The following is a 24,693-nucleotide window of genomic DNA, read 5'->3' as shown; positions in this document are numbered from 1 at the left end:
ATTGTGTATTGTTTACTGAGATGAACTAAAGGTACAGATACCATGGCTTCGTTAGGTATTTGAACAAAACGTAATATCTGCTCTTTCAAGTTAATTATGTCGGTATTTTCAATGAAGAACAATTAGCAATTTTTGTTTGTTTGTTTTTTACCGAATTAAATGTTCGGGCTTTTCAACATACAGAATTGTGCATAAAGCAGATGAGGTAATAAGAAAGTGTCAGCCCACTGTCAATGAAACTAAGAACAATAAACATTTTTTTTGAACGAGAACAAAACTGTATTTAAAAGGAATGCGTTTTAAATTCCAAAATATCTCATTTTTCCTGCTTTGAAGTTGACTTGGGGTCATAAGCCTCCTTCATGATTCAGAAGACAGGTATTGGATCAATAACTGCAATACAGGCTCCAGCTGTCATTTTTCTTTTGGGGGAGAGATGACACCATTCCTAGGAGACAGAAGGTAGTTCAGATTCTGTGATAACTCAGTCTCCAGTGGGGACCAAGTGTGGTGGGCAGAAAGTTCTGCTTTGCTTACTATGTAAAGGTTTTGTGTAGGGAGAGACATCCAAGGCTTACTCTTACCAGGATTATTCATATAATGGACTTCGGCATACTTTCATACTCTTCAGCAAACTGCTGAATGCACCTGCAGTTAAATAAGGTAAGAGTAGGTGGTGGGTTGACTTTGGTTGGATGCCAGGTGCCACCAAGCTGCTCTATCACTCCCCTCCTCAGCAGGATGGGGGTGGAGAAAATAAGATTAAAAAAAAACAAAACAAAACAAAAACCAAACCAAAACAACAACAACCCCCCCCCCCCCAAAAAAAAAAAAAAAAAAAAAAAAAAAAAAAACCAAACCACCCTCGTGGGTCAAGATAAAGGCAGTTTAATAAAAGCAAAGGCCATGCGCGGAATCAAAAGGAAAACAAAGATTTTTATTTTCTACTTCCCATCAGCAGGCGATGTCCAGCCACTTCCCTGGAAGCAGGGCTCGAGTATGCGTAGCGGTTGCTCCGGAAGACAAAGGTCGTAAATAATGAATCCCATCCCTCCCCTGCCCCCCTTAGCTTTTTATTGCTGAGCGGATGTCATAAGATATGGCATAGCCCTTTGGTCAGTTCGGGTCAGCTGTCCTGGCTGTGCCCCCTCCCAAGATCTTGCCCACCCCCAGCCTACTGGTGAGGGGGGGAGATGTTGGAGAGACGGCCTTGATGCTGTGCCAGCCCTGCTCAGCAGCAGCCAAAACACTGGTGGGCTTATCAACACCTTTCTAGCTACCAATGCAAAGCACAGCGCTATGAGGGCTGCTGTGGGGAAAATTAACTCCATCTCAGCCAGACCAATACAGAGTAATTTGTCCTCTGTTCTCAGGAGCAGTATGACACGGGCTGTCTTTAATTACGCGGTGCTAGGCACAGCGTGTTGGTTTTGCTGAAGGCTGTGAATGATTATGTAGTAGACATTACATGGCATCTGCAGGCGTCCTCTCCACAAGCTATTGGATCATTTTCTACCTACCCCTTGGCTCACTGGCCCCCACAGGCTCTTCTCTTTCATTATAGACACTGTAAATTTTCGATTTTACTCTTGCAGAATCCATGTCACGCGTAGAGTTGTCAGCTCAATTATTAGACAAGATTTAAGGGGAAAATGTTAATTCTAAAGCACAAATTTGTAGAATAAAGGTTGGGGTTTTTTTATCAACGTGTAGTTTTTGACAATCTCTCCAGCTACCTCGAAGTTTTAGCGAGCGCATAAGGCTGTCTCATTAGCATCCATAGCCTGTTAAGCTTACTGTCTTTTTTTGCTGTAAATACAGCTGCTGGAAACACGAGGACACTTGTGCAACCTGCTCATTGCTTGCTTAAGACTGTGATATGTTTCCTTTTTATGTGGCCCCCTGTTACTGTGATCAGGCCCTGAATTACACTCTGTAATGTGGGAGACAGGGTTGTTTTTTTCTTCCCCACCCCACCCCCCCAGCTTACTTAATTGCCACGCTTACTTGCACACATTGGTTATATTTATGGCTTTACATTGTTTTTCTTTTAAGCTGTTCTCTTTTTGTTTTAAAGCCTGAATATATGCAATAAATCATCTGTAATGCAAAGTATAAATTTATGAGGTCTCTGCTGCCTTGCCAATATGTTGCTACTCTGCCTAACCATATATATAGATATTCCAGTACCCTTAACAGGACTTCATTGCAGATCCTTTACAGCAATTCATTTGAGACAAAGCTATAGCATAAGCATCCTGTTGACATGGCGGGGGGCTTGTTGGCCTGCTTGTTTGTTTTGACAGTGGTTTACACTAGCATGGCTTTTAAGTGTGGATGAAATTTTCAGGGTTTTGTCTTGATGTTATTACAGATAATTTTTAATTATGAGATGCCTTAGTTATACGGTTCTGTATTATAACATACATAGGTTTCTTCTAAATGACTATAAAAGTATATTCTGCTGCATTATAATATTTTTTCCGTGTAGTTTCCTTGGGGCATTGGATTTCTTGTTTGTTTTCATTTAATTTAATACATAAACCTGAAGGAAAGTGACTAAAGGCGGTACTACTGTGTGGGGTCCTGTTGTCAGGTTTTTATTTTTTCTTCTGAAGCTGTAGTAACATAATTTCAAATTTCTACTTTGGTACAGCTGACGTACTGTAGTGATGCGAGACAGTCAACAAGCACACAAGCTTGTATCACAAGGGCATCATACAGAAAATGCACTTAATAACCTATTGATATTTAACTAAGCCGGTGGTGGGGTGGGCATTTTTGGTCAGACTTTCCCACCACTTTCCCCTCCCACAACATGCTTTGCAGAAACCAGGCCCTGTATGTCTTCCATAATAGCCTATCTGGGCGAGCATAGAGGGTGAACTTTGCTCAAGACTAATGGAAGCAAAACTAGCGTTAGCCACAGCTTTGAGCAATTCCAATGTAGTATATGGCCATAGAGCCTCATAGGCACTACATTGCAACTGCTGGCATGGGGTGTATTTTGCTACACTAGATTAAGCTCCTGCTCTGTGTAGGCTTCTGTAGAGGACGGTTTCTCCACTGACTGGAGGCAGATCAGCTTAGTTTTACAAGTATCCTCCCGCCCCTTTCTCTCTCTCATATCCCTAGTATCTCTAGAACTGTTGTGTACATGTCCACTGTTAAGGCAGGGGAAGATGGCTTTAATTGGCAATTAGCTTTGTCACAGTGACCCCATTTGGAAGCTATTCAAAAATTTGAATAGGTCTGGCTTGTAATTTAAATAATTCCCAGTGTTAGAGTGAACACACTTAACGAACGTCACAGGCTGTATTCCATGTGTTAAGATTTAATTTTAACTCTGAAGAAAATGGATGGTGGAGTCACAGTGTTGAGAACTTGGGACAAGATGGCTGCTATAAATCCTAAACTAATACATGTCCTTAAATTTTCTTTAAACTCCTGAAATAATTCAGACTCATAGACAATAGGAAAACTTTCATTTGGTATTTAAAACAAATATGTTTGGGAAAGATGTTGGAGTCCTGCATCAAGTATAAAAAGGAACTTACGTGGTTACATATTTAATTGATATAAGGGTCACGATGCTGCACTATCAACACAACAATAACTAAGAGTAAAGTTTGCTGCGGTCCTGCTGTATTCCTGTGGTTGTCCTGTAGGTGACTTCCGACAGATGAAGGGAGAGAAACCTGTCAGTACACTGATGGTCACGGGAGGTTCTTTGTCTCCACTGCAACATTTGTAAATGCTTGAATATCACGTTTATTTACATGGGGAGCAACTCCTGATAATCCAGACTCTCTCCACTCAATGGCTGAGGGGTTTTTTCGTTTGGTTTTGTTTGTTGGGTGTTTTTTTGCTGGATTAAGCTCTGTTTGTACGGAGAACTCCAGGGAGAACAAAAATATTTTACATATTTGACAGAACGAAAGCTTGCAAATAATAGACATACATATATAAATGTAAATAAATGAGATCATGTAAGAAATTAGTTGGAAATATGTCAATTACAAGACAGGGCATTGTATTTGATAAAAGCTGCCATGACTTTTAAAGATTGTTTGGCTTTTTTGTGGCAGATATTTTTCTTTCATTATAATGAGGGTCTGAAGGGGTAAAGATTGTTAAACCCATGAGGAGAGGTGACTTTCTGATTCAATGTTATTAAGTCGGTTTGTTCCGCTTGCCTGTGCGTGCATGAATTCTTGATGGTAGCAAGTCTACAACCACGAAGAGCAGCACGGTCTCCATTCTGCAGGACTCATCTAGAGATCTCCCAGCCCAGAAAAGCAATAGAAGCGGTAATTCTGAACTGTTTCCTTTCTTTCCTCTCCATTCACTTAAAAAAAAAAAAGTAGAAGGGGCACTTTCTCAGAGAGCAATCTCATAATGCTGTGATTGTAACAAATAATTTCTTTGATCTATTGAGCTTTTGTGTCAGCTGCTCAAGATACACATGTTGTAGCTCAATAACAGTTATATGCTGTAGCTTGTCTGTAGATGTGTATCTGCAGTATGTTTCAGGAATTATTTTAGATTGTGTGTGTGTGCTGGGTACAAAGAGGTGAAGAATAAGCCTGACTTGTTTGGGGTTTATTTGATTAAGCTTAGTTTTATTTGTCTTAGGTGGTCGAGATTTTTTGCTATTCTGCTTCTTGATCGCATTTAACCTCATTGGACAAATGGGAAGAACAGAAACTAAAATTAATGGAAAGGAAATATGACCATGCTGTTTAGTTAATGAGTATTACATCTTGGACAGAAGCATTCATGTAAGGCTGAAAGCTTTGAGAATAGGTCTTTAAAGATCTAGACTTCTGTCAGAACCCAGATTTCTGTTCTTGATTGAGAAAGCTCTAATAAAAGCGACCAGACTGGTAGGTGCTGTCATAGCCGTAACTTGAATATAGAAAACAGGCGTTCATTTGGTGTACATAAAACTTACTGCCAATAGTAGTGCATCAAGATACAAGGAATCTACAGTAGTGCTTCTGCTTTCTGGGTGTGGGTGTGCTTGGGTTTTCTGTACTGCTGACTACTGGCGTTAAATTACTCTTGTAAATAGGTTAAATTGACATGGCGTTTTGGTTTTTTAAGTGTTAGTTCTGTAAAGAGCTTGGATAATATTGTTGGGTGACCAAATAACTCTCCCTAGAGACAAAAATATTGACATGACAAAGCCACATTTAAAGAATGACTGTCTGGCCCTTCCTCCAGTTTGACAAAATGTAAATTTGCAGCATTGCTTTTTAGAAATTACGTAACTTGCAGTGTGCATCCATCTGCCAATCGCAGGAAGGCGAAGTACACTTCATGGATTTATAAGACATATTGTATAGGCTTTGCATTTAAAATTGCAGTGGCTAAAGGAAACTCGCATGTTACTGTTGGTTAAATTTGCTTCCTTAAGTCTTCTGGATAATATGTTACCAAGGTACTATCATAAAACCAGCTTTTTCTTTTAGATTTTGTTTATTTTTTTTTCCTGATGTTTCAATGTGTTTTGTGGCTAGAATTACTACTGTTAGCTCAAGCAACAGGTGGTTTTATGACAACGGAGTACATTGGTGGTTAGTCTTATATTTAAGAAAAGGAAAGATGCATGAATTAACGTTTATCAAATTTTGGTTTTTAAAACCTTTTCTTTTCCAAAAATAAACCATACTTCATTTTCTAGCTAGGAATTAAATTTTCTGTGTCCTATCATAATACATTTGCATTCACAAAACCACTTAAGTTTAATAAAACTCACTATTGCATTCCATGGTAGAAAAACTAAACTTTAAAATATTTTTAGTATTTCTAGAAACTAGGTGTATCTTAGTAAAATTGATAATTTGGCTTTGATTAAAAACAATATCAGAAATGCTCTTATAACATAGCATAGCTTGTTGTAGAAATTCTGTAGATAAAACGATTCTTTTCTCTTTGAACGGTTCAAAAGTAATAAAGATATTTTGATATCCATTTGTTCTGGTAAATGTTGTTGCTTGGTACTTGTACTGGGGGACAGATGCCTGTACTCAGTTTTCTGATTAAATACTACTCTCTGACTCTTAAGTCTTTGTACTAGTTGTGTATTTATATTGTGCACACACAAATGCAGTAAAAGTCAACTAATATTTTAATATTACATCTACTTTTTCATCAGCTCCTGGGCTATAGCGAAAAGCCAGTAAACCTTCAAATGTTCATCGGAACAGCAGATGATCGCTACTTAAGACCTCATGCGTTCTACCAGGTGCACCGAATCACTGGAAAAACAGTTGCAACAGCTAGTCAAGAGATAATAATTGCCAGCACAAAAGTTTTGGAAATACCACTTCTTCCTGAAAATAATATGTCAGCCAGGTACATCACAGCATAACTTAGCTGTTTAGTTGCTATGTGTCCTCCCCCCCCGCCCCCGTTTGTGCAAAGGTGAAAGAAAAATCTTGTAGAATAGCATATTTTCCACAAACGTGGCTCATGCTTAAGACGAACACATCTCTAAACACGCCAATGTTTAGGTAGTCAGAAGGAAAGGAGTAGAGAGACAGGGAAGCTCATAAGATTGACTGCGAGATAGATGAGTGCTTCTGGGATTGTACTTCCCCATACAATCCATCCATATATATATATATATATATGATTCCACATTTGTCGCATTGCATGTGGGCTACTGGCCGATAGAGTTTTTGTTTGATTTTACAAAGACATAAGCCTTTTTTCTACGAAAATACAGTTATACAGTTTAGTTGTTTGTTTCTTGATTGTATGGGGTGGTTTCACTCCTGATATCTTGGTAGGCCTTTTCCTTGTTTTGATTATATTTTTATTTTTAGCAGTTGCGTTATTCTGACTTTTCAGGTCTTGCCAGATAGAATGTGCTAAATAATAGTTTAATGGTTAGTTATAGCAACAATTAAACTGCTCTGTTCTAGCTGGAGGGCCAGTGAACAGAGTAAAGCACAATTGTTTATGTAGCACATGTATTTCTTATGTAGACTTCTGAAATCAGCTTAAATTTTCCTAGTCGCAGACTTCATGCTAGTTCCACTGAATGCTATGAGCCCACAATGATGTGCAAGATGCCGCTCCTCACAAGTTTACGTATATGTGTTACTTGATTAAAGTACGTCTGTGTCTCGTAAATAATCGATAACTCTGTGGAATGGTAGCAGGGATTTGATGGCTACACTTCTGTCATTCTCTAGTCCTTCCTAAGGCAGAACTAAATGTAGGTCTCCTGCTCCTTGTAAATGATGTTTACTATGTTAAATAACTTACTTCAAAGGGTAAACAATGTGCAGTAACAGATAATCTTTTAAAGGTTCAAAAAAGCAGCAGCTAGGTATTTACAGGACAAAAAGGTTTCAACAGAGTACTTGCTGCCATTTTTGACGCTAGCAGATCTTTTAATCTCAGACATTTAAAATAACATTTTAAAATAGCGTAACATGGGGAAAAAATAGAACGCGCTTCATTCTTTAACAAAAGAAAGGCTTACAGAGTGTACTTTGGCAATAGTTTGATTCATTTTCTTCCATTTCTCTTCTGATCTATCCGTCCTCCCCTATCTCCAGTATCGATTGTGCTGGTATTTTGAAACTTCGCAATTCAGATATAGAGCTCCGTAAAGGAGAGACAGATATTGGAAGAAAGAATACCAGAGTGCGACTTGTGTTTCGTGTTCACATCCCACAACCTAGTGGAAAAGTCTTATCTCTGCAGACTGCTTCCATACCTGTTGAATGCTGTAAGATTGCTTTAACTATACATAATTTATACTGATGTTTTCTGCATGTGTCAGTGGTGGTGTCATTCTGACAATATTTATTGTCAGAATTATATATAACAAGTGTGTGTAAAAAGCATTACGTGTAAAGAGCTAAATTACCAAAAAATAATATATCGTCATTTAAAGCTGGTACTTGCTAAATGGCAGCCTGAAGGTTTGGAGGAGAAACAATGTTTTAGGCTTTAAACCTAATACTGCAGCCACACAGCTAGCAGCTTCAGTGGGTCCTGTATATGAGCGGAGGCAGCTGATATATCTCAGTGAAAATAAATATTCATTTCAGAAACAACTAATAACATTTCATTTACAAGAGTCTATACTATTCCTTGTCTTTATACAGTATTATCTAATGAACAGCTGAACTTTTAGAGAGTTCATTTGTTAAACGCTGGCACTAAGGAATCAAAAGATGACCTTAGACAATCTGAATTTCTCTTAGAATTTGTTTTGTCTATAAAATACTGCAGTATTTTTTAAACCAATATTCCTAAACAAAAAATTTAATTTGCTGTAACAGTAGAGACCATTGGGATTCATGGCTTCTTCATGTTTCTTTTCTATAATTATATAATTTCAACGTAATTTTAAAAACAAAGATAAATCATACACAAATACGATTTATATATGTAAATAGAAGGTCGTTTTAGTTTGAACCCTGAGATTCTTCAAGTCAGCATCATAAAAGAAACATCACTATGATTAAAACTGTGAATAACAATTCTTTCCTTCATTTTTTTTTTTAAAGCTCAGCGATCTGCTCAAGAACTTCCTCAGATTGAGAAGTACAGCATCAATAGTTGCTCAGTAAATGGAGGCCATGAAATGGTGGTGACAGGATCCAATTTTCTTCCAGAATCCAAAATTATATTTTTTGAAAAAGGACAAGGTAAATACTTCTTTTTCTTGGAGAAAAAAAAAAAACAAACAAACAGAAACACTACCTGAGCTTGATTTTAGGAAGTAAGGATGTTTTAAAAAGTAAAAAAAAAAAGTTAAGTCACAAGTAGTAATCTGAAAGTTCAGTTTGGGCACTGATCTGTATGCTGGTTGGCAATTATTAATGAAATAGTACTTCTGATTCAGGAAGACAATTAGAAGCTAACTAGATTTGAATTGTGTGTATTTGAAAGATGCTGTTGACAGATCATACCATGTATTTTCTCCTTCTTATTATTAAAAAATGAAAACGGGAACTAATGGAAATGTAACATGACATCAGTGACAAATAGTACATCTGATCTAATCATTGCATAGAAACTGACTTGCTCCTAAGCTAACGAAAGAAATATTAGTTAGAAAACACAACTGATTTTTTTCCATATATTTGCCTAAGATGTTCTATAGAAGTTACTATTGAGGGATGCATTTTTTTTAAAAGTCTCTGGCTCAGATTTGGTGTGCCGTGTATGCTTCAGCTGTGGCTGTGCCTAATTTGCATCTGTAAACAGGCAAGAGTACATGTAGGTAAAATACTGGCAATAAGCAGTGGCATGAACAACAGCAACCTTTTGTATGTGTCTTAAACATTTGTGTGCCTGACAAGCTGGTCAAGTATTTAATTGCCAAGAAATCAGAAATGGTAGAGTCACTTGTATTACATGGTTCTCATTCTGTAGAATCCAAGTTCAGTCTTCTAGGCAACACTTACTCATGAGTGAGAACTGCAGCGGGCTTACGCTTGTATATTAGCAAAGTAGAGTTAAAAATTCTGTTGCAGGCATGCATTTCAGTTAAGGTGTACTAAAGATGTGATGTTTCCTTCATGCAGTGAAATCTGTAAAAAAATTTAACTGCTTCCTACTGATCTCATGAAAAGAAACAAATTATTCTTTGGGAGGGTAGTAGATTAAATTTTTCAGTCTAATATATAGGAAACAGAATCTCAAAGTAAGCAAGAAACTTGCAGGTTTTGGATGAATATTTCTAAAACATCTTTCTTTAAATGTAAGTACAGGTTTGAAAGCTTCCCCCCGCCCCAGCCCCATGTTCTTCCTCTCTATCGCTTTCATAATGATGCGATTCCATAAACTAGAGAATTTAACACCAAAAGAACCCTATCAAATACTTCCCATTTTTAGTTCGCTACAACCAGATAGAATGAATGTTTTGCAAGTTTTCTTTGGTTTTGTTTTGTATTGTACGCAAGTGCGCAAACACACGCGCACGCTCAGGTACCTACTTGCGTGTTATTACTCAAAGATGTTCAGTTACTCAGCATTCCTTCCTGGTTCTGTAGCTCTTTTGGATATACATCTCCATCTTAATATTTCTTAGACTAAAATGCAGGAAAAATAGTTGCAAATTTAGGACTAGCTGTCTTAATAATCCATAGAGTTCCTTTTCTTCCCTGATTGTCCCTTTAATATAGAGAGCATAAAATTTGAACAACTTAAATTATCATTGCTGTCACTTGAATACTTGATTTGATCTTTTGGGAAAACAGTAGCAAAAGTAAAACGTTAAAAATAAAAGTTTGCAACCAAGTCCAATTCTTCTACATCTTATTATTTCCTTAAATATTTAAGTAAAAGAGTTGGGGTTTTTTTATTAGCAAATACAACATAAGTGGGGGTTTTATGTAATAATGTATTTTGACGCACAACTCGAACACCTTTTAAAGAAGTACTGCTGCTAGGCAATAGGTTCCCTGATAAACTGTACAAAACCCAATAACAGAGCGAACCGCGTGTTGGATTAAGGATAATGGGTCATGCCAGGTCAGAGCAGAGAGAGGTTCACCAAGGTGATTTACTTCCCTCACAACACAGACAACTTGCCTGGGATTTGAACTACAGGGTCTTTCAGTTCCAGGGAGGGTGTGCGTTTTAAATGTATAACCTGTGGGTGTGTGCATGAAGAGCTGGCGTATGTTCTCTCTCACATGGTGACTTACGGGTTAGGTCATCAGCATGTTTGTTTGAATAATCAGAAGAGTTAATAGTAAATTTAACTGCCTTTCAAAAACACTTTTAGAAAAATGGGGGAAAATCCCTCTGTACGCTTGTAGTACACACTGCCTTCTTTGGAATTAAATCTAACCGTATGCAATCTGCAGGTTCTGTTAAAATGCAAAATCCTGCACAACAGTCAACTTACGGACCATGTTTGCAGTGTTGAAACTCCTAAAGCATCTCTATGCTTTATGCTTTGTTTACAATATATCTCTGTCACTTGAATGGCCTCTATGACTGAAAATAAATGCAGTTTTACATTAAGTATTTAAGTATTTTTAAGATTAAGTATTTAAGTGTTTCAGAAAATGCTTTTTGCTTGAATTATTTGTAAATTTCTCTCAACAGATGGACGACCTCAGTGGGAGGTAGAAGGGAAAATAATTAGGGAAAAGTGTCAAGGGGTGAGAAACAATTTTTCTTACTTCAGAAAGCTTTCTGTTTTAAAACGAGAAACTAGACATCTTCATTTTTGTTCTGAAATTTAGTCTTCATTTAGTAAAGTAAGTAAATCACTGGCTGATTCAGACAGACAACTGGAGACTTCTAAATTGGTTTAATACTATAAAGTAGCCATTAAGATGATGCTTTGAAGGACTGGAAATAGTACGCTTGTTGTGAAAGCAATGAAAAGAGAAATTGAAAATTGAAAAAAGAAAACCAAAGATGATTTTGCTAAGATGACAAATAATCTCCAGTGCGTTAAAATTTTTCTTAAAAGCTTAATGATCCAAAATGCAATTCTTTGACTGCTAGAGGGTTTTTTATGCTCTGGCAGATAAACAAAGCATCCTTTAGATGACGTGTCTATTTAATGAACAGCATTACCTTCAGAACACTTGTGTTTAAGAGAAGAAAAAAGTCTCGAAATAAAAGTTTGCTTCTAGTACAGTTGCACTATGTAATATGCATAAACTTGAACTTTACCAATTTCAAAATATCAGTTTGCTTTAGTTTTGCAATAAGTTTTTCTGTAATTAAGAGCAGTTTCATTTGCATTTGATATGTAAAACTTCTTTTGTTTCAACTTTCATATAGGCAAACATCATACTTGAAGTTCCTCCATACCATAACAAAACCATTACAGCTGCAGTTCAGGTGCAGTTTTATCTCTGCAATGGCAAGAGGAAAAAAAGCCAGTCTCAACGTTTTACCTACACACCAGGTATTAAATAAAAAAAATTGCATTTTATTTTGTTTGTTAAAGTAGACATTTGAAAGTAATTCAGACAGTCTTGTACCTTTGACAGGTAGATAAGACTAGCTTTGAATTGTTTGTAAAACAATTAACTTAAGCTTGTCTAACTAAAAAGCTGAAATTTAGAGCAATAAGCTACAGTGCTATGATTACAGGTGGGTATTCCTTCATTACACTTTTTACAGAATAATTTGTATTCTACTTTTCTTTTGAGAATGATGGTGAATCTCAGAAGCTGCTCTTCTAAATAACCCTAGCGATGACATGGAGGATAGTGAGATCATAGAAGAACAGGTTTTACGCACTTTTTCCCCCACTCAAATGTCAAAAAAAAACCAAAAAACAAACAAAAAACAAACGAAAAAAACCACCCCCAAAAAAACCAACCAGGTTTTGATACAAGGAAGATAAAAAGATACATTTTTTCCCCCCTGTGAACGCATTGCAGCATGTTGAGAGAAAATAGTTTGTAACTTAGCCAGAAGCAAAATCTGCACATTTTAACTGTATGTGTAGTTAAAACATCTTAATCCCTTCCATTTGGTGTGAGAAAGTGGTTACTACTAGATATGCAATGCCTACTCCTTTGCCTGCCACTTACTTTCTTTTCTTTTAAGAAATTCGTACCCATTTAGAGTAGTCAGAATTCACAAGGTACCAGTGATGGCGCTAGACCCTTTAGTACTGCTCGGAGGACTTGAAGTCAGGTATCTGAAGAAATCTTTAAAGTTGGATATGGATATTAATATAAACTTCTTAAAGCTAATGTGTATGCTGACAAAGCGTACTACCATTAGTTTACACGATTTAAAATAAGTTTTGCTCACTTGTGCTCTAAAAGTACCTACTTCGTGCCTTCATGCGTAATTTAAGCAATGTTACCTAGGTATTTGGTACACTAAGTACACATTAATAGTGTTATCAGATTTATGTGATATTTTTCAACCATTCTTAAGAATATCAGCTCCTAAGATAGTTACAAGACACAAACAATTTTTTTTGTTTGAGAAACCCATGTTTAAATTATTTCAATGGTGGAATGAAGTAATGACACTGCTTACATAAGAAGTAAGTTTAATTATAACGGCAGCTATTGTTGCACAAACGTTTTAAAATCCATTTTATCTATAAATATGTATGTTACTTTAAATGTGGTATATAAAGTAGTACTTGAGCAGTTAAAAGTGTTAGCATTTTTCTACTATTTGTGCTTAAAATCAATGTATTTTCATGAGCCTACCAGTAGCTTAAAAAACCCAAACCTGTAACTGAAAGCGTGTCAGTTTGTAACTCTCTGTATTATCAGAACGATTGTTGTCATCATTGAAATTGGGGGGTATGCTGAAAGGGCTGCTGTAATTAAAACAACACGCACTACTCGGACTAGTTTAACTGTGTTGCCAAAGTTCAGCTGTCATCTTGATCAGAGGCTAAGGAAAGTTTGAAGCCAGCTAAAAATTTCATTCCCCTTTTTCTAGTGCCTGATACTGAACTCTTGGCTGCCTGTTTTCAGTGGAGCCCAGCAGCAACTGCCCCCACACAGCTCTGAGGAGCTGCATCCTTTGGATGTACTGGACTTTCTCTGGCTGGGTTGCAAATGTCTTTAAAAACATCCATTGTATAGGAGGGTATTTTAGAAGGGAAGATAACTGCCTTCGAATAAATGCTAAGAGAGTTCTTCTGGCTTTTAAGGGTTAATATAGCAGGCATAAAGTAAAAAAAAAAAAAGCAGAGCGAAAGGAGGAAAATTAGAGCGAGGGCATTAACAATACTGTTGTGGCTGTTAAACAGCAATTACCGTGTATTTATCACAGGATACAAATGGGTTGGATTTGTAATACAGTGTTTTACTTTTTCTAGTTATAATGAAGCAAGAGCACAGAGATGAGGTGGATTTGTCTGCTGTTCCATCTTTGGCCCTGCCTCACACAAGCAATGTCCAGGGCCTGCATTCTATCCGAACTCAATTGCCTTCACCAGAGCAAGGGCATCCACATGACAATTTACTGTCTACATCGCCCAGGAGCCTCGTGTGTCCAGTTCAACCACCGTACACAGCCATGGTGACCTCAGCAGTACCCCACCTGCCACATATGCAAGGTAGAAACCTTAGTCCCAGCGAAGAGTGTCATGTTTTGCCTCCTGCTGTGGTTCAGTCTTTTCAGGTAACATCAGCACCTCCTGTGAGGCCTTCTTACCAGCCTATGCAGTCTAACGATGTATACAACGGACAGTCTGGTCTTCCTGTGAACTCTGCCTCCAGCCAAGGATTTGATACTATTTCATTTCAGCAAGACACAGCTGTACCTCATTTGATAAATCTTAGCTGCCAAGCTCTACCACCAATGCAGTTTCATTCTTCAAATCCAGGTTCTGTGTCAACACCAAGTGCAGCAGGGCACCCGCTAGCACACCCCGCTCATTCAGGACAGTCGTCTGCTCACCTACCGTCGATGGGATACCACTGCCCAAGCGCTGGGCAGGGCTCCATCCCTTCTGCAATGGGTCAATCCCTTGGGCAGTCTTCTCCGCAGCTGCAGCAAGTCCCATACCATTCTACAAATCCAGCATCCGCTTCATCCCCATCCCCAACAGCTTCCCACCCTTTGGTCCATTCACCGCTGTCTGGGCCTTCTTCACCCCAGCTACAACCTATGCCTTATCAATCTCCTAGCTCAGGACCTGCCTCATCTCCCCCACCAACCACTGTAAGTCACTCGGGACAGCACTCCCCTCAAGCACGTAGTCCAGCATTGGGAGGTCTTAATGCAGCGTCATCCCTAGTACACCATCCCGTATGCGATTCATCTCCATTTTCACCAGATGGGGCAGCTATTAACATTAAACCAGAACCTGAAGATCGAGAATTGAATTTTCAAACAATAGGACTACAAGACATCACACTAGATGACGGTAAGCGGACATAACATTTTAATGCTGGGATACAATCTACATTAAACTGCAAAGTGGGCGTGGGAGGGTTCTGTTGTTTTGTTTAGAACACAGTCCTCTTCACAGATTTGTATCATCAAAATGGAGTCGTATTTTTGTGTCCAAAGCAATGACTTATTTAAAACTAATGATATCAGCTGTAAATTGGTAGTTTATACGGTTCAAGTACTTTAGTCTAATTTGCCCACAGCCTTTGTTTTTGTCGTAAAACAGGGCTTGAGGATTAACTCCTACATGTTGACACCTTATCTACAAGGAATTAATTTGAAGCCTTTTCCGATTGTCTTGTTGGTATGCTTCAGTGAAAGTCACAATAACATACCTATCTAAGTTACATAAATGTAGTTTAGAGTCTCGTTTCTTGGAGTTGTCCCAGTTTTGTATGGCAGGCTAGTTTTTTGAAAATAGATCACACGCGTTTTGGCACTGTCTTAGCCTCTTCACAGACATTCTGTAGATACGCTGTCGTCATTCAGCACCTCTGCTCACAGTAGCTGTTTGCTTTCTCCTTACCACTCTGGCTACCTTTTTGAGAAAGTCACTTGTTTGTTTAACATAAACAGAACAAGGACATTCTAGGGCTAAAGGCCAGGCTGTAACGTTCTCTACTTTAAATACTTGGACAGTGTTAATTTACAAAACTGGTCCAACCAAGTGAAAAGACAGAGAGATCAGATCGTAACCATCAGACTATTTGAGGCATCGATGCAAAGCAATTTAAAGGACATGTCACGTTAATAAGACTGGAAGAACAGAAGGCCTGGCCTTAAGAGGTGTGTGAAAGGTGTTTGGTATTGATGATGGGAATCTTACTAGTATCTCGTTTCTACAATAGCCTTAACCGTTGTGGTGTGGTGTTTTGGTTTTTCTTTTTGTTTGCTTTTTTTTTTCATCGTCCTTAGTAATTATTTAATTCCATCAGTAGTAGTGTAAAGACTTAAGTGTAGGCCATCTGTTAAATATCCATGTCAGTCCCAATGCCTTGCATAAACGGAGCTTTGCTATTGTTACCTCCAGTCAGTAGTAAGAAAATTAGTAAGAAATGCCTTTAAAAACACAGCATACTAGGAAGAAAATGAGAGAAACTGATAATTTAGTTGGGCTTTCAGTTAAATGGCCACCCTAATTAAACAAAGCTCTCTTTTTAGAAACACTGTTTATCCATCAACTTAACTTTATTTAGAAAGGAAGGAAGAGACTGATTCTATCAAGGACTTGCTGAGGGGAGAAGAGCAAGGCTTTATGGAACAGAACGCAACAAAAAATAGCAAAACATAGCGTCTTCTACTTCTGTACTAGAGGAGCGAGAAAGAAATCTAATGTTTCAAGAAGTGTCATGTTCATGTTAGAACCTACCTTTTTTTCATCCTTCTTCCCTCCACACCCAGAAAAAAAGATGTAGAAATAAATAAAATACAACTAAATACCGTCGTTAAACTTTTCACGATATAAGCAGAAGTGTTTAGCATTTACGAGCATATTGGCAGTTTGTTTATACTTGTTCAGAAATTAAAATGAATGCACAGTAAAAAGAAAGCAAATTTTTCCCCTATATCACACATATTAGCTGCTTTTAGAAACTATTTCCATTGCTTAACACAGTGAAATTACCGAGTTGTTTCTGTGCTGAGAAGGACATCAAGTCACAAGAAAAGCTGCAAGAGCCACACTTAAAGCGTGGCCACTTGCTAATAGTTTAGAGAAGTCTAATCAATATACATATGAGTCAAATGGCCACAGCTTTATTAATTTATTTTTTTAAATAATGCTTGCTATAGAAGTTTAAAGAAGGTCTGATAACTGGTGATTAAACTATACACTTCCTATATGGACAATTGAACAGGGTTTTAAATGCTAAACTAGCACTTGGCAGCAACAATACGTTTGCAAGCATAGAGATTACCTTCATTTCAGTTTCATGTTACCACCATTCGATGATTGCTGGGGGGGTTGGGTTTGGGTGTTGGGTTTGTTTTTTTTTAATTTCCAATCTGCAAATACAAATCAGGTGTCTAGCCTGAACCCTGCTGTTCCAAAAACCTTGAAGGACATAGTGACAAGAAACAAGCTGCTCAGTTCTCTCAACATGAGTAAATACTTCCTCTGCTTAATCAGCTTTAAATAAAAACCATGTTTAGACAGGAACACTTTTTTTTTTATAATGTATCTAACATATTACTGTGATTTACAAAAAATAATCTCAAAATTTTTCTTTTGTGTTTAATTGAATTTTAGTTTCCGTACAAATAGAGCTAGACACAAATAGCAAATCAGTTATTCTACATTAATGTTACAACAATTAAGGAAAAAAAAATCCAAACATAATTGCATACATAAATGAATGTTGACACAGGATGTTCTCCCAGCTAATATATCAAAGCTGAAAGCTACATTTAATTGGAAAATAGGTTTTTAAGGGTTACCAATTAAGGTGAATAAACCTCTCAAAATAAAACACTAAGGTAAAGCCAATTGAAAATTTTATAAATCATGTCTGGGATTACTGACCTTAAATATTTAAGTCGGTAGTCTTAAAAAAAGTAAACAAAAAAACTAAAAAAAAAAACAAACCACCCTGACTCCATAAATAATCTTCTTTCATTTAAGTAACATGCACTATTTCAAAATTAGGATAGTAGATATTTTCTTTGCCAAGAAAATAAAATATTTTAAGACATTTTAACAAAGTTTGAGTGTAGTATGGAAGTGCTACCTCATGATAAAATTAGTCCAGGAATTACTAAACTGTTTAGTTTGACAGAGTATGATTTAAAATTCTTTAAAAAAAAAAAAAAAACAAACAAAAACAACCACACCCCACACCCCCCAAAAAAACAAAACAAAACACCCACCACCCCACCTACAGAAGTGGCAGTCTGGATAGCAGTTACATAAATTCCTTTAAGCAAGACTCCTAAAAGTGAATCTTACTGCCTCTTCAGCCAACATTCAGGCTTTTTCTTCAAAACACACCAAAAAAGCCCAAATCCACGACTTGATACAGAACGACAAAGCTGTTTCATCCATCAGTGCTCAAGCCAAGAGCATCTGGCTTAGTCTCGATCCAGCATCTCCTGGAAGGTGCAACACATCTGAATTCACCATTTATAGCTTCTCTGCAAAGTCAAATATGCTTGCCAGTGACCAGAATGGAGTATCTTTTTAAAGTTTGTTGTATTCCTTTGCCCTTTAGCAGTTAGAGCAAGCTGGGCTCTCTTCAGACTATGAGTGAAAAAGGATGACATAATTTAAAGGCAGATCCTCTACCTGAGTGTCCGAATAAAGTACACTTCTACCCCCCTCCTTTTTTTTCCCCTACTGAAGTTTGTGTGGCTCTTTGTTTTCTTGTTTTTCAACAGGATCTGACCGATGTCTGTCTTTAGGCTTTCCTAATCTCCGCCTTGAATTTGATCTTCTGTTTGGCTTCCCCTCTTCCCATCCTTGCTCCCTACAGGAACCACTTTCTAATTCACTTGAAGAAACAAGAGATCAAAATGCATGAGGACACCTAGATTCACCTGATATTACAGAAAGCATTTGAAACATAACACAATTTCAAAGTAATTTGTACTGTATGCTGCTGCTTAAAAGGTGTTCTGAAAAACAGTACTTCTTGCTGCTTAGGTCTTTGCAATAGTCAATCCGCACAAGCTGGTAAACTTTTGGACGGGAGCTATGCAAAAGCAGCTTCTTGCTCTTTATTGGTCCCCTCTGCTTCCCCCCCTTGCCCCCCGGTACACTGGACCTTCTTTTTGCCTTAACATCTTTCAGCAAGTCTGCCCAACTCCCCAGGCTAACAGTTCCCTGTGCAGACAGCACGGAAGATTTAGGGCTGCAAACAAGGCAGCTGAAATGACAAGAAACAGGCGGTTGATCATTTCTGTCTTTTCCCATATCCATCATCCGTACTGTGCTGTTGTATACTCATCTATTAAAGGTCCCATTTCTTCCCCACTTGGAAAAAAAAGCAAGCTAGTAAAAGTTAGACTCCATCTAGTTGTATGATGAGGCCTTGTTAATTGTTTTTCCCCACTCCGTTTTTAAAAAGTGCTCCTAGTGTGGTGGTTTACATACCCCGCTGTCAGGTTTTAGATTTAATTCTATTCTAATACTGTTGATGTAAAATTTAATCTCTTGTGGTTTGCAGTTTAGGAGTGAGTTTACCTTGGATTTCATGGCTTTCTACAGTGATGAGGTTTCTAACATGTACAAATGTATTTAACCGTTTTTAAGGTATTATGTTAGGCTGTATTCAGCAAATCAGGATGACCTTCTACTAATCCTCTTAGATTTTGTTACTCATTGCATCTCCATTACATAAAGCTGGAGATTAAAAAATCCAGTATGTGGATTTACTATAAATCATAACTAGAAATCCTCTAACCGTTTTGTGTACATAAAGCAATAAGTCTGCTTTGTCAGACACATTCCATGTAGAATTCTAAGCCATTTGCATTCACTCATTTTAATAGTTCTGTGATAACTCTCTAGTTGATAAATTCTCTTGCTGGGAAGCTTAGAGATTATTCTGATCTTTGCTAGCAAATCTGTACGTCTTTACAGGTAGCTTTTTACTGTAGCTTCAGCTTAACTTCAGGAGAATCACAGCAGTAACTAGTAAAAAAATACTGGAGAATGACTGTACTTCGTATTTCTCTCTATATTTAAAACTTGTGCATTAACAGGTCATTCTTAATTAAGGCAGCATCCTGACAAACAGAGCACTGAAGGTCTACAGAAACAAAAAATACTGAATGCTAGAGTCTAGCTTAGTATGGAGGAAAGCAGCTCAGAAACCTGTCTTCTTGCTGGTGCAGCTCAAACTTGAGATGTTCTTGAGATATACATCTCAAAGTCAAGGTTTTTTTACTGTCTCCTAAGCATGGAACAAAATGCTGCATCTTGCAGCAAGCATGCCTGAGGTGGATTTGTGTAACAAGACCTCTAGCCTACGTTGTACATGGAACTCTCAGAATATTCCTGTTGATAAAAGGATTCCGAAAATTATACTAGTATAAATTGTTTAGTAAGGTTGTGTTCAAACTCCTCCTTTCTTAGTATTCTGTATGTTAAATATATCGTCAAGCAGTATGGAGATAGCAATAAAAAGCAGTTTACCATTCTAATTCTTCTCATAAGCTTATGAGCTCCTGCAGTGAGGTGTTGAGGTTGAATAAGGTGATAAGGCAGAACCTGGAATGTATTGAAAGAGAATGGGAATCTACTTATAGAAACGGGTGTTAGGAATGAAATAGAGAAAGATCTAGACTGAGCAGTAGATTAAAAGGAAAAGGTTGGAACAGTGAGGAAAGGTGAAGAGAATGTTACTCAACTGGGGCTCTCAACAGTTAAAGGATGCTATGACCGTATCTTCTTGTGGATTCATTCACTGTGTTCATAAAATCTGTGCCAGCAAGGCATCTGTTGAGAAGACCCATGGGTGATAAATCCTTCAGGTATCTATGACCAGCTAATGTATGAAACTTCCTGTTTGCCTCCGAGAGCCACAGAACACCTTGTAACTAGTTCAAAGTAAGCTCAACTAGTTGCACCACTGCAAAAAGATGGCCATTTAAGAATTAGAAGAGGTTAGAAACTTAGTCTGTGAATGTCAGTGGTATGTCTACATCATGGTGCAGATGCTTGCAGCAGTAGCGGAACTGAAAGGAGTTAGGCATGCCCTTGTGACGCTGGCAAAAACACGCTTAGACACTTTTGCACTGCTTTCCGCTGCGCAGCATGTGTTCTTCAGCTCCGAGGTTCACGCTTAATACTTACTGTGTTAGGCTCCTCCATCTTCTTGCGTGAGAGAGGGGGGTAATCATATGGCTTAAATGAGTTGGTTTCACTGTGATACATAAATGCAGAGTGTGACATCATAACCGTGACATGAACAGGGATATTTATTTGTTACTGTACCAAATAACTGCAGAGCTTCTGCTGTGACTCTGCAGGCACATTTAGCCTGTGTATATAGCTGTAAACATAATGTGCACAGGAAAACTGTACTCCTCCTAACATTTCATACAGCCTTATTTTATCAGATAATAACAAAAAAAAGTACTTCTTAGCGAAGTTGGCATTGCACCTGAAATTACTAAAAGTAAGCCTGTCTTATGGCTTGAAGCGGTGACTTGCAAGGCAACCCACCATGTCCTTGTTAGTTTGCCATTGCAAACGTGGCCCGCCATATGACTGGTTTTGATCACAAACCAACAAAATCAGCTGGCTGCTCCGCAGCAGAGAAGACTGAGGGTTAATTATAGCCTGGCAGCTTTTTTTTTTTTCAGGGAAAGTTGACACTGTACTACTTGCTGGTCATGTGGAGTCAAAACCAGGCTAAATATACTGCACTACCCGACGTGACGTAGCTGCAGGGATTCTTCGCATAAATGCAGCTGATAGAGTTCTATCTGGAGCTGGCGAAAGAAGGCCTATATCCGAGGACGTGTGTGCTGCAGTCTATCTGAAACAGTCTTTGAGGTTTACTGATCCTCATTACCTCTGTAAATAGAGCAATTCACTCATCTGGCCTCTAAAACACAGATTCCTATGCGGATGCAGCAATACTGCCAAACCTAGGCGGTTGATGTGATCTGCCATACAATTACATCAAACTTTTTTGCAAAGCATATTAAAAAACCCCACTCTGTGCTACTTACTCTAGCGACACTGTGAACAATCGTGCGTTCCAGAATATTTTTGGGAGCTACTTTTCTAAAACCAATACATCTTCTTGTTTAAGTCCCATTGCCCACACATCGTACTTCAGTTCAGTAGTAGTAAAGGAAAGAATACAGAGGCTAAACTTTTAATCGGATAGTGCTACAAAAAATTAAGTTGCTTGACTCCTATAGGGAGAGATCCTGAAAACCAAATGGTGTAACTCCAGCAGCATTTTGGTCTGCCTGTATCTGTAATAGAACTCTTAATTTTAAGCTGACTTACTGCTTTGACCCAAATCTGGTGCAGATAATTGAGGGTTTAAAATTTTTCTTAAAATTTCTTTACCTAAGGGAGGAGCCAAGACAAAGAGGTCGTTCATAAAAGTATGAATTTTTGATCAGTTAAATAGATAGACCTACAGGATGTTGGTTTTGTTGATTTCTATTGAAATTTAATATTTTCATTTTAGTGCTGTATTCTTTGGGTACAAAACACATTTCAGCATTGCTTAAGGAAGTAAAAACCTTTCTGAAATGTTTATGAAATTATGAGGTAGAAAGGTATTTTTAATGTATGTTTATCTGGTACCTCAATTTCTATCTAACTTCAGCGTGCGTTGAACAAAATCTTTATGCTATATTACACACTTTAAAAGGCTGCTGCTTTATTTACCACGTTTCACAAACGACAAATATTGCGTGCCTGAGGCACGTGCATGCTTCATTCCAGAAGGTGCTGGCTGGAGACGTGTTACGTGTGCTACGTATGACATGTTTTGTCAGGGATTTATAAAAGCAAAACCTCAGTACTGTCAGCAGCTTTGTTAGGGCATGCAAGAGCCTCAGAATCCCTTTATCTGTGAAATTAATTAGAAAAATTGCTCAGAATCCTATTTCTCTGCTAAAGTGACAGGTAATCCTTACTGTATAAGCTATGCAGACTTTATGCTGCAGAGACTGTTGCTTAGAAGAGCTAATTAACTCCACTGTTGTCTCTGGAGGCTTTTTGTCAGTGTGTTTGTTGTCTGCTCCTTCGAAAGCCTGAGCGTTAAAGACGATTGCCCATAAAAGTTAATTTGTTTCATCCCAAGGTAGTTTCCTGCCCATCTCCCTGGATTCATTAGATCTTTATTTAAATGTCACTTTCTTGCTTGTTCTACCATAGTTGGTGGGAAAAATGTTCTCTTCTTAGTCTCCTATTATTTGACAAGAATTTGTCCTTCATTTACTCCTTTCCTTCAAAATGGCAGTGGACATTTTCATTGAAACCCAGATAATGCTTTCCACTCCCTGTTTAAATACATGTAACTTTATGCTTTAAACAATTAAGCATAAGAAGTCATCCAAAGAAGTAACTTGAACTGCTTGAATTTCAGGAGGAAGTAAGCATAGACTCTTTCATTCTCCCAGGAGTCTTCCCTAAGCAGGGCTTAGAAATCATGCTGGCGAAGCAAATGTGTGGCTCCATCCAGAAGACACAAATTAGCCAGATTCCAGAGCAATTTTCTTAATTGTATTAAAGCCTAATTTACTAAACTTGCAGCTCTGTCTTGGGCAGGAAAAAAAGAAAACAAACCCAACCCAGTATACTGGTGTAAGGTCTCTGCATAGTCACTAATCGCAACTGAATAACCACGCACTTGTTGGTTAAAGTAATAAATACACTATTCTACATTCATTTTTCCTCCAGGAAAACCAGTTCCATGGAATACAGTTCTCTGCTTCCTCCTTGGTTTCTCACATTGCCTTGGTCTGATAGAGCCACCTCTACCAAGATAATACTTAGGTTTCTGACACTTCAAACTGCGTGTGGCCTGGCTGCAGATCAGTACCTTGGGCAAAACGTTCAGATAGCCTGACAAGTAAAGGCGAAGCTAACAGCTGTTTACAGCAACAGTTTCCTTTGTTTAAAGGATAGGAAAAATAAAAATAAAGGTTTTATTTACTAGTACTCTTTTGCCTACCTTGTTCAGTGGCGGTGCTGTCAAGGGGCATAAGCACTTTTATTTTGACCACAGTAAGTAAAGCAGATTGAGAAAATTGCAGGAGGAACGGTCTCAACTAACACAAATACTAAAATGAAATTTATGTAGTATAAAATTCATGATGATACAACTAAGCAGACATCCAAAAATATTAACCATTACCTTTATGGCTCTGGCTGCTAACTGAAAAGTATCTAAATATACAAGATAAGTGATATTGGTTTTAATAGGCACTCTGATAATTTATAAGTAGTTACTTATGTCAACATATGTAGTAGTTGTGAATGAAACTGGATATTTGAAGTTAGTGCTATTAAAAGAAAACTGAAAGTCACTTCCTGGTTGAGTGAACTGTAACTTCTTGGTTTAGTCCAGTCAGTAGTTATGTCTGTCTTCTTCTCTGACACAGACAGTTTTATCTCTGACCTGGAATACCAGCCATCAGGTTCAACACAGAAATGGACTCAACATTCAGCACTCATGTCCAACTCCTATGTGGAAAATCTAGAGGGTGAGTCTGCTTACTGAACTGCTTCAATGTTTGAAATTGGAGCACGAAGGAAAGGGGAAAGTGTTTTAATAGTCTTAACATCTACAAGTGAAAAGCGCTATGTAATACTGAAGTATTGCTATAACTGGACACCTGTGTATTCTGAAATAGTTGGAAATTCAGAAGTTGTGAACCAGGTGTACACTCATTCAGTAAAAACCTCCACTTCAAGTACATATAGCTGCCACAGAACTTCCTGAGTGCTGTAGGATCTAGTCAAACAACAGAAGAGGATATGAAAATCTTAAGCCAAATACGGGCAAGGTTGTAGAGTGGCCAGATCAGTTAACTGTGGGAAATTTAAAATGTTTCTCCTTTTTTAAGAAGATGAAACAATGTCAATTTAAATAGATGGAATACAGTGGCATGCACTACAAATCTAAGTATTAGGAATACAGATTCATAAATAGATTTCTAGTTGAATGCGCACTGTAATTGGGAAAGATCGACTGGATTTATTTTAAGATGCTTTGAGCTTCTTTGTTTCACATATAAACAAGATAATTATGCACTATGACTCTTTTAAATAGTAACAATATTAGAAATTGAAGCATGGTATATTGGTCGTGTTTGTCTTTATACTCATCCTTCTTAACTGTTTTT

General features: G+C 37.8%; 1 protein-coding gene across 5 annotated transcripts in view; it reads left to right on the top strand.

Annotated features, from left to right (window-relative positions):
• The window catches only part of NFATC3 (nuclear factor of activated T cells 3), a 76,244-nt gene that overhangs the window by 38,893 nt on the left and 12,658 nt on the right, over window positions 1-24,693 (top strand). For 2 of the 5 annotated variants that reach the window (XM_087738765.1, XM_087738763.1), the window contains exons 4-10: window positions 6,161-6,360; window positions 7,575-7,747; window positions 8,535-8,675; window positions 11,089-11,144; window positions 11,779-11,905; window positions 13,799-14,851; window positions 23,950-24,051. In XM_087738765.1, the coding sequence (XP_087594891.1) occupies window positions 6,161-6,360; window positions 7,575-7,747; window positions 8,535-8,675; window positions 11,089-11,144; window positions 11,779-11,905; window positions 13,799-14,851; window positions 23,950-24,051 (1,852 nt within the window). Of the gene's footprint in view, window positions 1-6,160; window positions 6,361-7,574; window positions 7,748-8,534; window positions 8,676-11,088; window positions 11,145-11,778; window positions 11,906-13,798; window positions 14,852-18,249; window positions 18,408-21,180; window positions 21,374-23,949; window positions 24,052-24,693 lie in introns of those variants that run through there. The other 3 variants (XR_015700336.1, XM_087738766.1, XM_087738767.1) reach the window with 3 other exon arrangements.

This window comes from Nipponia nippon, unplaced genomic scaffold (assembly GCF_047370975.1).
Source record: "Nipponia nippon isolate SJK-2023a ecotype South Korea unplaced genomic scaffold, ASM4737097v1 scaffold_7, whole genome shotgun sequence".
NCBI lineage: Eukaryota > Metazoa > Chordata > Aves > Pelecaniformes > Threskiornithidae > Nipponia > Nipponia nippon.
The sequence above is the reverse complement of the archived record's forward strand: the minus strand, read 5'-3'. Positions and strand labels throughout refer to the sequence as shown.